Consider the following 15,854-nt stretch of genomic DNA (forward strand, 5'->3'; position numbering starts at 1 on the left):
GGCAGAGGTAAATTGCGAGGTTAATCTGGAGCGAGGTTGGAATGTGGAGTAGAGTGTCTGGGTCAGAGAGAGACACAATGTCCCTGTAAATTAAATGGATATCGTGGCAGCTCTGGTTTCTTGTACACTTCTACCTCCTTTCCCTCCACCACTGGTGGTTGTACCTTCAGAAATGGAGGCCCTGAGCGGTGGAACTCCCTCCCTAAATCTCCCCGCCTCTTTCATCTCCTTAAAGACGGACCTCAGATCGTACATCGTTCGGTAACCTGCCCTAAAACCACTTTGGGTGGCTCGGTATCATTTTGGTCTGATTTATATTCCTGTGAGGCACCTTTTGTTTTATGGTCTGCTGTGTACAAATGGTTATATAAATACAAGTTGATCCTCTGAAGAGTGAGAATGGGTAATTAACATTAGACAATAAGGAAACGGCAGACAAAGTGAACAGATGCTTTGCATTCAGTATAGAAGATACGAAAACATTCTAATAAAAGGTGTAAAAGATGGATTCCAATTCCAAAGAGAAGGAATTGGTGGCTGTTGAGTCTAGAGAAGGGTGTGTAGATAGCCTGGGTCACATTGAGATCCAAAAAGACGAGGTGTTGGGCGTCTTGAAAAATATTAAGGTGGATAAGTCCCCAGGGCCTGATGGGATCTACCCCAGAATACTGAAGGAGGCAAGAGAGGAAATTGCTGAGGCCTTGACAGAAATCTTTGGATCCTCACTGTCTTCAGGTGATGTCCCAGAGGACCGGAGAATAGCCAATGTTGTTCCTTTGTTTAAGAAGGGTAGCAAAGATATTCCAGGGAACTACAGGCCGGTGAGCCTTACGTCAGTGGAAGGGAAATTACTGGAGAGAATTCTTCGAGACAGGATCTACTCCTATTTGGAAGCAAATGGATGTATTAGTGAGAGGCAGCATGGTTTTGTGAAGGGGAGGTCGTGTCTCACTGACTTGATAGAGTTTTTCGAGGAGGTCACAAAGATGATTGATGAAGGTAGGGCAATGGATGTTGTCTACATGGACTTCAGTAAGACCTTTGACAAGGTCCCTCGTGGTAGACTGGTACAAAAGGTGAAGTCACAAGGATCAGAGGTGAGCTGGCAAGATGGATACAGAACTGGCTAGGTCATAGAAGGCAGAGAGTAGCAATGAAAGGGTGCTTTTCTGATTGGAGGGCTGTGACTATTGGTGTTCCGTAGGGATCAGTGCTGGGACCTTTGCTGTTCGTAGTATATATAAACAATTTGAAGGAAATGTAACTGGTCTGATGAGTAAGTTTGCGGACGACACAAAGGTTGGTGGAATTGTGGATAGCGATGAGGACTGTCATAGGATACAGCAGGATTTAGATTGTTTGGAGACTTGGGCGGAGAGATGGCAGATGGAGTTTAATCCGGACAAATGTGAGGTAATGCATTTTGGAAGGTCTAATACAGGTAGGGAATATACAGTGAATGGTAGAACCCTCAAGAGTATTGACAGTCAGAGAGATCTAGGTGTACAGGTCCACAGGTCACTGAAAGGGGCAACACAGGTGGAGAAGATAGTCAAGAAGGCATACAGCATGCTTGCCTTCATTGGCCGGGACATTGAGTATAAAAATTTGCAAGTCATGTTGCAGCTGTATAGAACCTTAGTTAGGCCACACTTGGAGTATAGTGATCAATTCTGGTCGCCACACTACCAGAAGGATGTGGAGGCTTTAGAGAGGGTGCAGAAGAGATTTACCAGGATGTTGTCTGGTATGGAGGGCATTAGCTATGAGGAGAGGTTGAAGAAACTCGGTTTGTTCTCACTGGAATGACGGAGGTTGAGGGGCGACCTAATAGTGGTCTACAAAATTATGAGGGGCATAGACAGAGTGGATAGTCAGAGACTATTTCCCAGGGTAGAGGGGTCAATTACTAGGGGGCAGAGGTGTAAAGTGCGAGGGGCAAGGTTTAGAGGAGATGTACGAAGCAAGTTTTTTTACACCCTCTGTGTAGTGGGTGCCTGGAACTCGCTGCTGGACGAGGTGGTGGAAGCAGGGACGATAGTGACGTTTAAGGGGGGTCTTGACAAATACATGAATAGCATGGGAATAGAGGGATACGGACCCGGAAGTGTAGAAGATTTTAGTTTAGACGGGGTAGCGCGGTCGGTGCAGGCTTGGAGGGCCGAAGGGCCTGTTCCTGTGCTGTACTTTTCTTTGCTCTTTGTGGATGGAGAGAGGAATTTGATGAAATGACAATCACTAGGGAAGCTGCACTGGGCAAACTGATGGAGCTGTGGGATGGCAAATCTCCGGGTCCTGATGTATTTTATCTTCGGGTTAAAAGAGGTGGCTAATGAGGTAGTAGATGTGGTGGTATTGATCTCCCAAAAGTTGGAAGTTCCATCATTGGAAAGTTGCAAATATAACCCCTCTATTCAAGAATAGAGGGAGGCAGAAACCAGGAAATTATCATAAGGTAAAGTCACCATAGTCTCCCTTTGAGGGGGAGAGCTGACTGGTGGTGATTTAACCTGAGAATCAGCACACTTCAGGCAAGGGGCAAGGTTGAGAAGGCAGGGCCTACATCGATATCCTCAGAGGACCTTAGAGGTCGCCATTTTAGGACAGAGATGAGGGGAATTTCTTTCTCTCAGAGGACTATGCGACTTTGGAACTCTCTACCTCAGAAGGCAATGGAAGTGGGTTCACTGAATACTTTTAAGGCTGATAAATTCTTATTAGGTGAGGGAATCAAAGGTTATCGGGGGTAGACGGGGAATGTGGAACTCAACATGACGGAACTGACTTCAGGGGCCAAATGGCCTACTTCAGTTCCTATTTCATATGTTTGCAAGTTGTTGTAATTGTGGTTAGTATAACAATGCATTGCAATTGCCAGAATGTACCACATTCCTGTGTCTTTCTGCGCAGTTCCAGAATTGCTGAGCAGCAAGGTATTCACCGCCAGCCTTAACAATGGCAGCTCACTGCGTAAACGAATCAATCGTCCCTCACTGCCAAGCATCCCAAATATTACGCAGACCTACAACGTGCCGCGACATCTCTCAGGTAAGAAAATGGCCTAATTTGACCAGCAGTATCTGACCACAGCTTGAATTTGTTCGTAGAGTGGGTTTGTGGGTGGAGCTGGGGAAGGGGTGAGGGAACCTGAGTGGGAGGCAGTGGCCTAGTGATATTGTAGTGGACTAGTCATCCAGAGTCCCAGGGTTTTAATGCGAGAAGTGTAGCAGGTAAGGCAGATGAACTTAGGGCTTGGATTAGTACCTGGGAATACAATGTTATTGGTATTACTGAGACTTGGTTGAGGGAAGGGCAAGATTGGCAACTAAATATCCCCGTGTATAGGGATATGAGAGGGAGGTAAAAGGGGTGGAGGAGTTGCATTACTGGTCAGAGATGATGTCACAGCTGTGATTAAGGAGGGCACTATGGAGGATTCGAGCACTGAGGCAATATGGGTAGAGCTAAGAAATAGGAAGGGTGCAGTAACATTGTTGGGACTTTACTACAGGCCTCCCAAAAGCGAGCGTGAAGTCGAGGTACAAATATGTAGACAGATTATAGAAAAGTGTAGGAGCAATAGGGTGGTTGTGATGGGAGATTTTAACTTCCCCAAAATTGAATGGGACTCATGTAGTGTTGGACATAGAACATAGAACATTACAGCGCAGTACAGGCCCTTCGGCCCACGATGTTGCACCGTCCTGTGAAACCCTTCTAAAGTCCCTCTACACTATTCCCTTTTCGTCCATATGCCTATCCAATGACCATTTGAATGCGTTTAGTATTGGCGACTCCACTACTGTTGCAGGCAGGGCATTCCACGCCCTTACTACTCTCTGAGTAAAGAACCTACCTCTGACATCTGTCCTATATCTATCTCCCCTCAATTTAAAGCTATGTCCCCTCGTGCTGGACATCACCATCCGAGGAAAAAGGCTCTCGATGTCCACCCTATCTAATCCTCTGATCACCTTGTATGCCTCAATTAAGTCCCCTCTTAACCTTCTTCTCTCTAACGAAAACAGCCTCAAGTCCTTCAGCCTTTCCTCATATGATCTTCCCTCCATACCAGGCAACATTCTTGTAAATCTCCTCTGTACCCTTTCCAATGCTTCCACATCCTTCCTATAATGTGGCGACCAGAACTGCACACAATACTCCAAATGCGGTCATACCAGAGTTTTGTACAACTTCAACATGACCTCATGGCTCCGAAACTCAATTCCTCTACCAATAAAAGGCATAGATGAAGCCGAATTTGTAAGGAGCATCCAGGAGAGTGTTTGAGAGCAGTATGTAATTAGTCCAATTCATGTACAGAGAGATCTGGGAGTTCAGGTCCATTGTACCCTGAAGGTCGATAGAGTGGTCAAGAAGGCATACAGCATGCTTGCCTTCATCGGACGGGGTATTGAGTACAAGAGTTGGCAGGTCATGTTACAGTTGTATTGGACATTGGTTAGGCCACATTTGGAATACTGCGTGCAGTTCTGTTCGCCACATTACCAGAAGGATGTGGATGCTTTAGAGAGGGTGCAGAGGAGGTTCACCAGGATGTTGCCTGGTACGGAGGGTGCTAGCTATGAAGAAAGGTTGAGTAGATTAGGATTGTTTTCGTTGGAAAGACAGAGGTTGAGGGGGGACCTGATTGAGGTCTACAAAATTATGAGAAGTATGGACAGGGTGGATAGCATCAAGCTTTTTCCAAGAGTGGGGATGTCAATTACAAGGGGTCACGATTTCAAGGTGAAAGGAGGAAAGTTTGAAGGGGGATATGCGTGGAAAGTTTTTTACGCAGAGGGTGGTGGGTGACTGGAATGCTTTGCCAGCGGAGATGATAGAGGCAGGCACGATAGCATCATTTAAGATGCATCTGGACAGATATATGAACGGGCGGGGAACAGAGGGAAGTAGATCCTTGGAAAATAGGGGACAGGTTTAGATAAAGGATCTGGATCGGCGCAGGCTGGGAGGGCAGAAGGGCCTGTTCCTGTGCTGTAATTTTCTTTGTTCTTTGTAATTATCTGGGGATCCAGATCCGGATCCCACCACCAGGGCAGGTGGTGAAATTTGAATTCAATGAAAATCTGGAATTAAAGGTCCAATGATGACCACAAAACCATTGTTGATTGTTGTAAAAACCCATCTGGTTCACTAATGTCCTTTAAGGAAGGAAATCTGCCGTCCTTACCTGGTCTGGTCTACATGTGACTCCAGATCCACAGCAATGTGGTTGACCTTTAACTGCCCCCTCAAGGGCAATTAGTGATGGGCAATAAATGCTGGCCCAGTCAGCAATGCCCACATTCCATTAAATAATTTAAAAAAGGTTTTATAAATAAATAATCTTTATTGTCACAAGTAGACAAAAAATTTTACACTGGAATGAAGTTACTGTGAAAAGCCCCTAGTTGCCACATTCCGGCATCTGTTCGGGTACAGAGGGAGAATTCAGAATTCTCAGCTGGTACGGGAATTGAACCCGCGCTGCTGGCCTTTTTCTGCATCATAAACCAGCTGTCTAGCCCACTGTGCTAAACCAGCCCCTGTGTGTACATGAGGATGTGATAGATCAGGCTACAATAATTTATTTGATTTGATGGGGCAAGGCCAACATTTGTTGCCCATTCCTATTTGCCCTTGAGCTGCCTTCTTGAACCGCTGCAGTATATGTGGTAATTATACATACAGTGCTATTGGGAAAAGGCAATCTAAGAACTTGACCAGTGATGTTGAAGGAACGGCAATATATTCCAATTTGGAATGATGGGTGACTTGGAGCAGAACTTGCACATGATGGTGTTTCCAATGTGGTGACCGTCCTTGCTCTTCTTGGAAGGTGGGGCACTTCACTCATACTTAGTAGGACCCACCCAGAATGAAAAACGTGGCTTTTTGGGCAGGATTCTATGAAAATGGGGCTATGTTCCCATGCCGGCGGGAAAACTGGCGGCAACGACTCTGGCGTCAACGGTCCCTCAAGGTGAGGAATTCCCACCTTTCTAGGGGGCTAGGTTGCCGTCTGAGTTGTCCCTGCTGCTCCAGCTGGCGCCGAAGATCCAGCGTGAGTTCACACATCTGCGTAACGGCTGGCGTGATCTCGTGCATGCGTGGACCGGCCGGCATATTTCCACGCATGCGCGGGGGTTCCCTTCGCCACGTCGGGCCCTGGGCAATATGGCAGAGCCCTATAGGGGTCCGGCACGGAGGAAAAAAGGCCCCCACGGAAACAGTCCACCCGCAGGATCGGTAGGCCCCGATCGCGGGCCAGGTCACCGTGGGGGCCCCCCGGGTTCGGATCCCCCCGTGCCACCCCCAGGACCACCCCCGACACTTACCTGCCAGGTCCTGCCGTGTGTGAGGTGAGTAATTCATGGCGGCGGGACTGGCTGAAACTGGAGGCCACTTGGCCCATCGAGGCCCGGAGAATCACCGGGGGGGCTGCTGTCAACGGCCCCCGACCGGTGATGCGGGAATCCCGCCGGCCCTCTAAAAACGGTGCCGGAGAATAGGGTGGCCGGCGTCGGGGCAGGATTCGTGCCTCCCCCCCCCGGGGATTCTCCGACCCGGCGCAGGGTCGGAGAATCCTGGCCAATGTCTCTCACCTTGGTGTTCATACTGACAATCATCACCGGGCAGAGATTTGGCATGTTCTCGCTGGAAAAGTGAGTGTTCACAGGTTTATATTTTGGGGATTTAAATAATATGAATCATGCCAAGATACCTCAGTTCATTCCCAACCAGAAGACACAACATGCATTTGAAAGATTGGAGGTTCAAAATAAACTAGTGGAAACATTTCAGTGAGTAATGGTCAATCTATAGAACAGACTCTCTGAGGAGATGGCAAAAGCAGTTCGTATTGATTTATTCAAATTAGATAGATTTAATTTCAAACAATAATAATTTTCGATGAGGTATTTGACACAGAAAACCCGAGAGCAGTGGTAAATGATTTTTCTTTTCGATGTGGAGGTGTTATGGTGATTCCCATATGAGAACAACTATTTTCCTTGATAACATATTAATGACCTCGACTTGGGTGTACTGCAACAGTTTCAAAATTTGCAGAGGGCACAAAACTTGGGAATATTGTGAAATGAGGATGAAAGCGATAAATGTCAAGACGACATAGACAAGTTGGTGCAATGTTTAGACATATGGCAGATAGAGTGTTGGGCGATACATTTTGGTTGGTTAAATGAGGAGGCACAACAGAAAATAAAGGGTAAAATTCTTAGGGAGCGATGGGCTCAGGAACAGTGAAGCCTGGAAGTATATGTGCACAAAGTGTTGCATGGCAAGCATTGCAGTGTGGTTAAAAGGGCATACTAGCTCCTGGACTTTATTAATGGAGGCTCAGAGTGTCAAAGCAAGGAAGCTTTGATGATCCTTTTAAAAAACACTTGTCCAGCTCCAACATTGTGACAATTTCTGGGCACCATGCTTTAGGACACATGCAAAGGCATTAGAGAGGATGCAGAAATGCAGAAAGTTTCTGGGAATGAGAGATTTCAGTTAATTGAACCATTCGGAGACGCTGGGAGTGTTCTCTTTGGAGAAGAGAAAGTTGATAGGAGGTCTAATGGAATTGTTCAAAAAAACAATGAGGGATTGGGATTCTCATTGGTGGAAGGGTTGTCATGATCCCCAAACATGCAGCTAATGAGCACATAGAATAGGGCACGACCAATGAGCAGTCAGGACACTCAGGGGTGGTATCTCACTATAAAAGGGATGAGGCACTCACACCCCGCCTCTTTCCACAGACCAACATCTACAGAGTGAGACAGGGTGTATCCTCAGCATCACATCCCAGCATGTGGCTTAGAGCAAGGCTGGTTCAGTTAGACTGAGTTACTACATTTAGATTAGCAGAGAGTCTAACTCATTGAGAACTGTGCTAATAGTTCAATAAAACACATTGAACTCGCTTCAAAGTCTGGAGCATCTTTTACTCAAAACTGCATCAAGTTGCAGCTTGTGTTATTCCCGAGTACATAACACAACAGGGTTGAGGACCAGGAGACACCAATTTAAGGTCATCGACCAAGAACTAAAGGCAGTGTGAGATGTTTTATGCAGTGAGTGGTTAGGATCTGGAATGTACGGTCTGAGGAGACGGTGTTGGCAGGTGTGACTTTCAAAAGGAATGCGTACCTGAGGTTGGGATTTGCAGAGGGAAAGGGCAGGTGAGTGGGACTAGCTAAATGAATCTTGCAGAGAGTCAGCAGAGACCAATGGGCCAAATGGCAGCCTGCATGCTAAAACCATTCTGTGTTTCTATGTGGCAAGTTTGGTGTGATTGGGAGGAAAAGGTAATATTGACCTATGTTTTCCAAAGTTGTCCACCTTTGAACTTTTGCTTAGGTTGAGCACGATTCAGCAGACTCAAGTTAAAGTCCACTATATGGCGCATTTAGTGGGTCGTTTCTTGGCGTCTGACACCTCTCTATTCAACGCCACTTTACCATTATTGTTGCCCCCGGGGAGATTCTCTCCGCTGAGGCTGAACTTAGAAGGATTCCCTCGCAGATTGGCGCACCATTTTGACTGGTTGCTATGATCTCCTCCCCCCTTTCAGGCCCTTCCCCATTTATGTGACCCCTCCCTGACCCCCAACCTTAGGGAGGCCCCCGGGAATCCACGCTCATACTCCCCTGTACCTGATTGATTGATTGATTTGGTTTATTGTTACATGTACCAAAGTACAGAGAAAAGTATTTTTTCTGTGGCCAAGGGAACGTACACAGTGCGTACATAGTAGACAAAAGAATAATCAACAGAGAATATTGACAAATGGTACATTGGCAACGAGTGATTGACTACAGTGTGGAACAAGGGGACAAACAAAGCAACTACATGAGCAAGAGCAACATAGGGTGTCGTGAATAGTGTTCTTCCAGGGAACAGATCAGTCCGAGGGGTAGTCATTGAGGAGTCTTGTAGCTATGGCTGGCAAGCCCCTCGGGCCTGACCCCTGACAGTGCCAACCTGACACCCAGCCATCCTGGCACTGTTGGCCTGGCACACTGGCAGAGTCTCTGACACCCTGTCAGTGCCAAGGTGCTCAGGTGGCACTTCCAGGGTGCCAGGTTAGCAGTGCCATGATGCTCGGGTACCAGGGGAAATGCCAGGATGCCACACTTCTCTATCCCCGACCACCTGGGGGTTTCTAATGGCCTGGGAGGCCCCCCCTCCCCACAGATGCTTTTCCGCCTGGTCCACATTTGTGTGGTCCAGTATTAAATAGTGCTTTGGCGAGGTCTCCCAGGCATGGCTGTTGAGTCCTGGGCGCTGGGTGAATCAGCGTCCGGGAATTTAAATGAGCGTATATATGCAGATCTGGATCTCACCCAGGTGACTCATGATCGGCCCGGGGCCCGGCACAAGGCCCAATTTAGGCTCGCTCATGATTCACCCAGATTGTGCCCGGATTCGCGCCAGGCACAATGGGGTCGCTGAATCCGCCCGTCATGTCTGGGTCTGTTGTGGACTAATTGATCTAGATTGATCCTGTAAGGGCAGTACGGTGGCTCAGTGGTTAGCATTGCTGCTTACGGCGCTGAGGACCCGGGTTCGAATCCCGGCCCTGGGTCACTGTCCATAGAACATAGAACATAGAACACTACAGCGCAGTACGGGCCCTTCGGCCCTCGATGTTGCGCCGACCTGTGAAACCATCTGAAGCCTATCTGACCTACACTATTCCATTTTCATCCATATGTCTATCCAGTGAGCACTTAAATGCCCTTAAATTTGGCGAGTCTACTACTGTTGCAGGCAGGGCGTTCCACACCCCTACTACTCTCTGAGTAAAGAAACTGCCTCTGACATCTGTCCTATATCTATCACCACTCAATTTAAAGCTATGTCCCCTCGTGTTGGTCATCACCATCCGAGGAAAAAGACTCTCACTGTCCACCCTATCTAACCCTCTGACTATCTTATATGTCTCTATTAAGTCACCTCTCAGCCTTCTCCTCTCTAACGAAAACAACCTCAATTCCCTGAGCCTTTCCTCGTAAGACCTTCCCTCCATACCAGGCAACATCCTAGTAAATCTCCTCTGAACCCTTTCCAAAGCTTCCACATCCTTCCTATAATGTGGTGACCAGAACTGCACGCAGTACTCCAGGTGCGGCCGCACCAGAGTTATGTACAGCTGCAGCATGACCTTGTGGTTCCGAAACTCAATCCCCCTGCTTATAAAGGCTAGCACACCATATGCCTTCTTAACAGCCCTATTAACCTGGGTGGCAACTTTCAGGGATTTATGTACCTGGATGCCAAGATCTCTCTGTTCATCTACACTACCAAGAATCTTGCCATTAGCCCAGTACTCTGCATTCCTGTTATTCCTTCCAAAGTGAACCACCTCACACTTTTCCGCATTAAACTCCATCTGCCACCTCTCAGCCCAGCTCTGCAGCTTATCTATGTCCCTCTGTATCCTATAACATCCTCCAGCACTATCCACAACTCCACCGACCTTCGTGTCATCTGCAAATTTACTAACCAATCCTTCTACACTCTCTTCCAGGTCATTTATAAAAATGACAAACAGCAGTGGCCCCAAAACAGATCCTTGTGGTACACCACTAGTAACTGAACTCCAGGATGAACATTTGCCATCAACCACCACCCTCTGTCTTCTTTCAGCTAGCCAATTACTGATCCAAACCGCTAAATCACCTTCAATTCCATAAGTCCGTGAGGAGTTTGCACATTCTCCCCGTGTCTGCGTGGGTTTCACCCCCACAACCCAAAAGATGTGCAGGATAGGTGGATTGGCCAAGCTAAAATTGCCCCTTCATTGGAAAAAATAATTGGGTACTCTAAATTTATTTAAAAAAAGAGATTGATCCTGTGGTTAGTCAACAATTCCAATAAGGTTGCATCATGTGACTGCCAGGACAGTAAAGGGTTAAATAGATTGATTTTAGCCAGTTTAGTTATCCTATCGCAAGAATAATCCTTGAAATTAACAGCTTGTCGTATGAGGAACGGTTGTGGACTCTGGGTCTGTACTCGTTGGAGTTTAGAAGGATGAGGGGGATTTTATTGAAACTTTCAGAATTCTGCGAGGCCTGGAGAGAGTGGACGTGGAGCGGATGTTTCCACTTGTAGGAAAAACTGGAACCAGAGGACACAATCTCAGACTAAAGGGACGATCCTTTAAAACAGATGAGGAGGAATTTCTTCAGCCAGAGGGTGGTGAATCTGTGGAACTCTTTGCCGCAGAAGGCTGTGGAGGCCAATTCACTGAGTGTCTTTGAGACAGGGATAGATAGGCTCTTGATTAATAAGGGAACAGGGATTATGGGGAGAAGGCAGGCAAATGGAGATGAGAAAAATATCAGCCATGATTGAATGGCGGAGCAGACTCGTTGGGCCGAGTGGCCTAATTCTGCTCCTATGTCTTATGGTCTTATCTCCAAATGTGTTGTATTTATTTTGGGATTGGCTGGTGTGACTTTAGCTAACATGCCTGTTTGCTCCCCAGCTCACTCGTTGCCAGGCTTCCCCCTGGATTCCCCGGATGGGGATGAAGAAATGGACGAGGAGGAATCTCTGGAGATGAAGTCGTTCTCCCGTCAGGAGCAAGGATTGACCGAAGCACTCAAACTCCTGGCTAACAACGACTGGTCAGAAGCACTCCTGGATTTAAAAGTATTCTTTATTTCACGGGAGGAGAAAAAAAATGGAATAAAAGAATCCAGGCAGGATTTTCCCCTCACCATACTGCAGGGGGCAGATTGTGGGCTGGGGAGCCTGCCTGTCAGCTTTTGGGTATTTACAGCAAACGAAGGTGTCAATACTATATCCTTCCTAATATGGCCAGGTATATTAGAAAAAATATGCAAATGCAGTACATCACATGGTCCATTCCCACCAATTTACCCTCGCTCCTTGACATTCAATGGCATTACCATCACTGAATCCCCACTGTCAATACGCTGGGTGTTACCATTGACCAGAAACTGAACTGAACTAGCCATATAAATACTGTGGCTACAAGAGCAGGTCAGACTCCAGCAGTAACTCACCTCCTGATTCCCCAAAAGCACACATCAGGAGTGTGATAGGATATTCTCCACAGCTCCAACAACACTCAAGAGATTCAACAGCGTCCACGTTAATGCAACCCCTTTAACTCCTTCCACAAACATTTACTCCCTTTGCACTGTGGCAGCAGTGTTTAACATCTACAAAATCACTGCAGCAACTCACCAAGGCTCCTTGGGCAGCACCTTCCAAACCCACCACCACTACCATCTAGAAGGACAAGGGCAGCAGATACCTGGGAGGTATCACTTGGAGGTTCCTCTCCAAGCCATTCACAATCCTGACTTGGAAATATATCGCTGTCGCTGGGTCAAAATCCTGGAACTCACTCCCTAACAGCACTGTGGGTGTACCTACACCACATGAACTGCAGCGATTCAAGAAAGCAGCTCACTATCCCCTTCTCAAGGGCAATTAGGGATGGGCAATGAATGATGGCCAGGCCAGCAGCACCCACATCTCATGAATTCATGTTTTATAAACATTAGAGCGGTGTTGAGCGCAGCTTTGTTATGGTGGCATGGGTTTCTATTTAAAATCAGAGGGAGGCTGCCTTATGCTGTGCATGATCAACAGCAGGGAGGCTCTGTCACCATTTTGAACAATAAAGGAAAGGATTTTAGGGATGATGACGGCCTTACTGTGTTTCAGAAGGTCTCTCAGGCTTGATGCAGCCATTTACTCGCTTTCTCCCGAGGTGGGGGCTGCATGTCCTGTGGTGTTCTTTGCGTTATTTATTTAGGATGGTTGGCGTCAGTATAACTTTAACTTAAACAAAGCTATGATTTTATTTACACTACTAAACTGGGTTTCGACACCTAGTCCTTTTAGAATACAGAATAACATCGAACTATGCTCACCTACTGCTAATCTCACTACTGGTATAACTATAATCTAACCTCCTCACACTAACTGCTTTGATGACCTTCACTCGCTGTCTCCTGCTTACTCCTCCCCTAAAGTCTAGCATCACTGCTTTATATAGTAGTATCTGCAGCTCCCTCTGGTGGCTATTCATGGAACGACATTAACCCCTGTAATGCTGATAGTTATGATAATATCACACATCCGCGGCTTTAATCCATCAGATGCCTTCCCAATGGCCTTATCTATCACCCTGTTTCTGGCAAATTGGTCAGGCCAAACTTCACCAAAGTTGTGGAGATATTCTGCTGAGGCAGGAAGTCCTCAGCACAAAACCAGGAGAGTTGACTGGTCTGTGGTCTGTTTCTGCTCCATATCAGTCTGGTTGTGGTATATGGAGGTGGAAAGTACTAAGGAAACAAAACCATGTGCAGCTTTACTGTAACGCTGTTTGTATGGCTACGCAGTCAGTGCTTTATATCTTTATTCACTTAATTCAAGCAATATAGCTCAGTGTCCTTGTCTGCAATCTCTGTGGATCATTTACAGATTTGCATCCCTGTCTTAAGCTCTGAGCAATTGCATTTTGTCATACGAGGACAGCTGGTGTGGATATAACAATGTAAGGCCTTATTCCTGACTCCAATTTTGACCCATTTTCAAACAGTTGGCCGCTACTTCGACACATCTGGCCAATGAGATCAGTACTTCCTTGAAATTCAGTTGTACGATAATATCATCAAACACATGATGCATTGGCATCAAGTCTCTTTGCTCATTATTTTAGCAGATAGATGAAAATTCAGTAAAGTTAAGGCGTCATTGTCAATCTGCTTACCGAAACTTGAGATTTGCTGTAAAAACTAGTCAGCCTGGCTGGAATCTACTTATCAGTGTAAATATAAATACTCTCCAAAATGTTTCTTTTTTAATACCCATCCACAAGGAAGCCTGAGCAAGACTAATAGGAAAATAGGTTAGGTGTGGTTAGGGAGGTTTGGGCAGGAGATTGGACCTAGGTAGGGTGCTATTTTGGAGAATTGGTGCAGACCCGATGGGCCGAATGGCCTCCTTCTGCACTGTAGGGATTCTATGAAAAGATTGTTTCTAAAGTCAACCGACTAGATCTTAATCCCAGCATTTGTGCAAAGAGCACTGTACATTAACTGCAGATATCCCCAGCTTTACTGGTTTCACGTAACCTTCCCCTCGAGACTGAACGGACAAAAGTAGTTTTGAAATGGAAACTTGGATCATTTACAGATTGTAATGCTCTCTTCTCCTGATAACTCAAAATAACGTCTTGCATTATAAAAACTGTCAGACGTTCAGCTTTTTGAATTAAGGGCAGGGTGGGAATTTCAAAAAGAGATAGATAACTTATTGAGTGACTTTATAGAACATAGAACATAGAACAGTACAGCACAGAACAGGCCCTTCGGCCCTCGATGTTGTGCCGAGAAATGATCACCCTACTCAAACCCACGTATCCACCCTATACCCGTAACCCAACAGCCCCCCCCTTAACCTTGCTTTTTAGGACACTATGGGCAATTTAGCATGGCCAATCCACCTAACCCGCACATCTTTGGACTGTGGGAGGAAACTGGAGCACCCGGGGGAAACCCACGCACACACGGGGAGGACATGCAGACTCCACACAGACAGTGACCCAGCCGGGAATCGAACCTGGGACCCTGGAGCTGTGAAGCATTTATGCTAACCACCATGCTACCGTGCTGCCCTTATGAAGAGGAATAATGTATAAAGTGTAATGGATGGAGATTAGGTGTGATTCTGTAATTCAATTCTCAGTTGTAGCTCATGAGGTTGCAAGCACACTGCCTGCATTTCCACAGTCTCATTAAAAATGAAGCACTGGAAACCATGGGCATTTTTGCAAGTTCAAAGATTGCAGTCACCATATATAGCCAAAGGATAAAGTTTCTAAATTAGCATTTTAATCACTGGGCTTCTCATCCATGTATTGTGAAACCGTAAGATTTTCCGGAGATTGAGAAGAATGGATGGAAGATCCTCAGGTTGAGGACGTTGGAGTTTAGAAAGATGAGGGGGGAGCTTATTGAAGCTGACAGAATACTGAGAGGCCTGGATAGAGTGGATGTGGAGACAATATTTTCACTTGTAGGAAAAACTAGAACCCGAGGTCACAATCTCAGACTGAAGGGATGATCCTATAAAACAGATGAGGAGGAATTTTTTCAGCCAGAGGGTGGTGAATCTGTGGAACTCTTTGCCGCAGAAGGTTGTGGAGGCCAATTCACTGAGTGTCTTTAAGACAGAGATAGATAGGTTCTATAGGTTCTTGATTAATAAGGGGATCAGGGGCTATGGGGAGAAGGCAGGAAAATGGGGATGAGAAAAATATCAGCCATGATTGAATGGTGGAGCAGACTCGATGGGCCAAATGGCCTAATTCTGTTCCTATGTCTTATGGTTATTGACCTCCACCCTAGAATTTCTGTTATGAACACTTGAGGGAGCTTATCCTGTTACTATCACCTCAGCTAACTCAATCTTTCCCAGCGTCTTAGTGCTAATGAGCTTCCACATTACTAACATCAGTTCTTGAAGGGGCCAAGAGGACCAGCACCGAGGCCTTGGCAGCACGGTGGCACAGTGGTTATCACCACTGCCCCACAGTGACAGGGACACTGTTTCAATTCCAGTCTTGGGTGACTGGCTGTTTGGAGTTTGCATGTTCTCCCCGTGTCTGCGTGGGTCTCCTCTGGGTGCTCCGGTTTCCTCCCACAGTCCAAAGGTGTGTACACCCGGCGGATCGGCCGTGTTAAATTTTCCCTTAGTGTCCAAAGGTTAGGGGGGGTTTACAGTGATAAGGTGGGGGAGTGGCCTAGGTAGCATGCTCTTTCGGAGGATCGGTGCAGACTTGATGGGCC

At 46.6% G+C, this 15,854-nt stretch overlaps 1 protein-coding gene across 2 annotated transcripts in view; it reads left to right on the plus strand.

The window, feature by feature from the left end:
- The window catches only part of LOC119967056 (TOG array regulator of axonemal microtubules protein 2-like), a 147,001-nt gene that overhangs the window by 101,309 nt on the left and 29,838 nt on the right, over positions 1-15,854 (plus strand). For both annotated transcript variants that reach the window (XM_038799084.1, XM_038799085.1), the window contains exons 12-13: positions 2,911-3,048; positions 11,510-11,651. In XM_038799084.1, the coding sequence (XP_038655012.1) occupies positions 2,911-3,048; positions 11,510-11,651 (280 nt within the window). The remainder of the gene's footprint in view (positions 1-2,910; positions 3,049-11,509; positions 11,652-15,854) is intronic.

Source organism: Scyliorhinus canicula, chromosome 6 (assembly GCF_902713615.1).
Source record: "Scyliorhinus canicula chromosome 6, sScyCan1.1, whole genome shotgun sequence".
Lineage (NCBI taxonomy): Eukaryota > Metazoa > Chordata > Chondrichthyes > Carcharhiniformes > Scyliorhinidae > Scyliorhinus > Scyliorhinus canicula.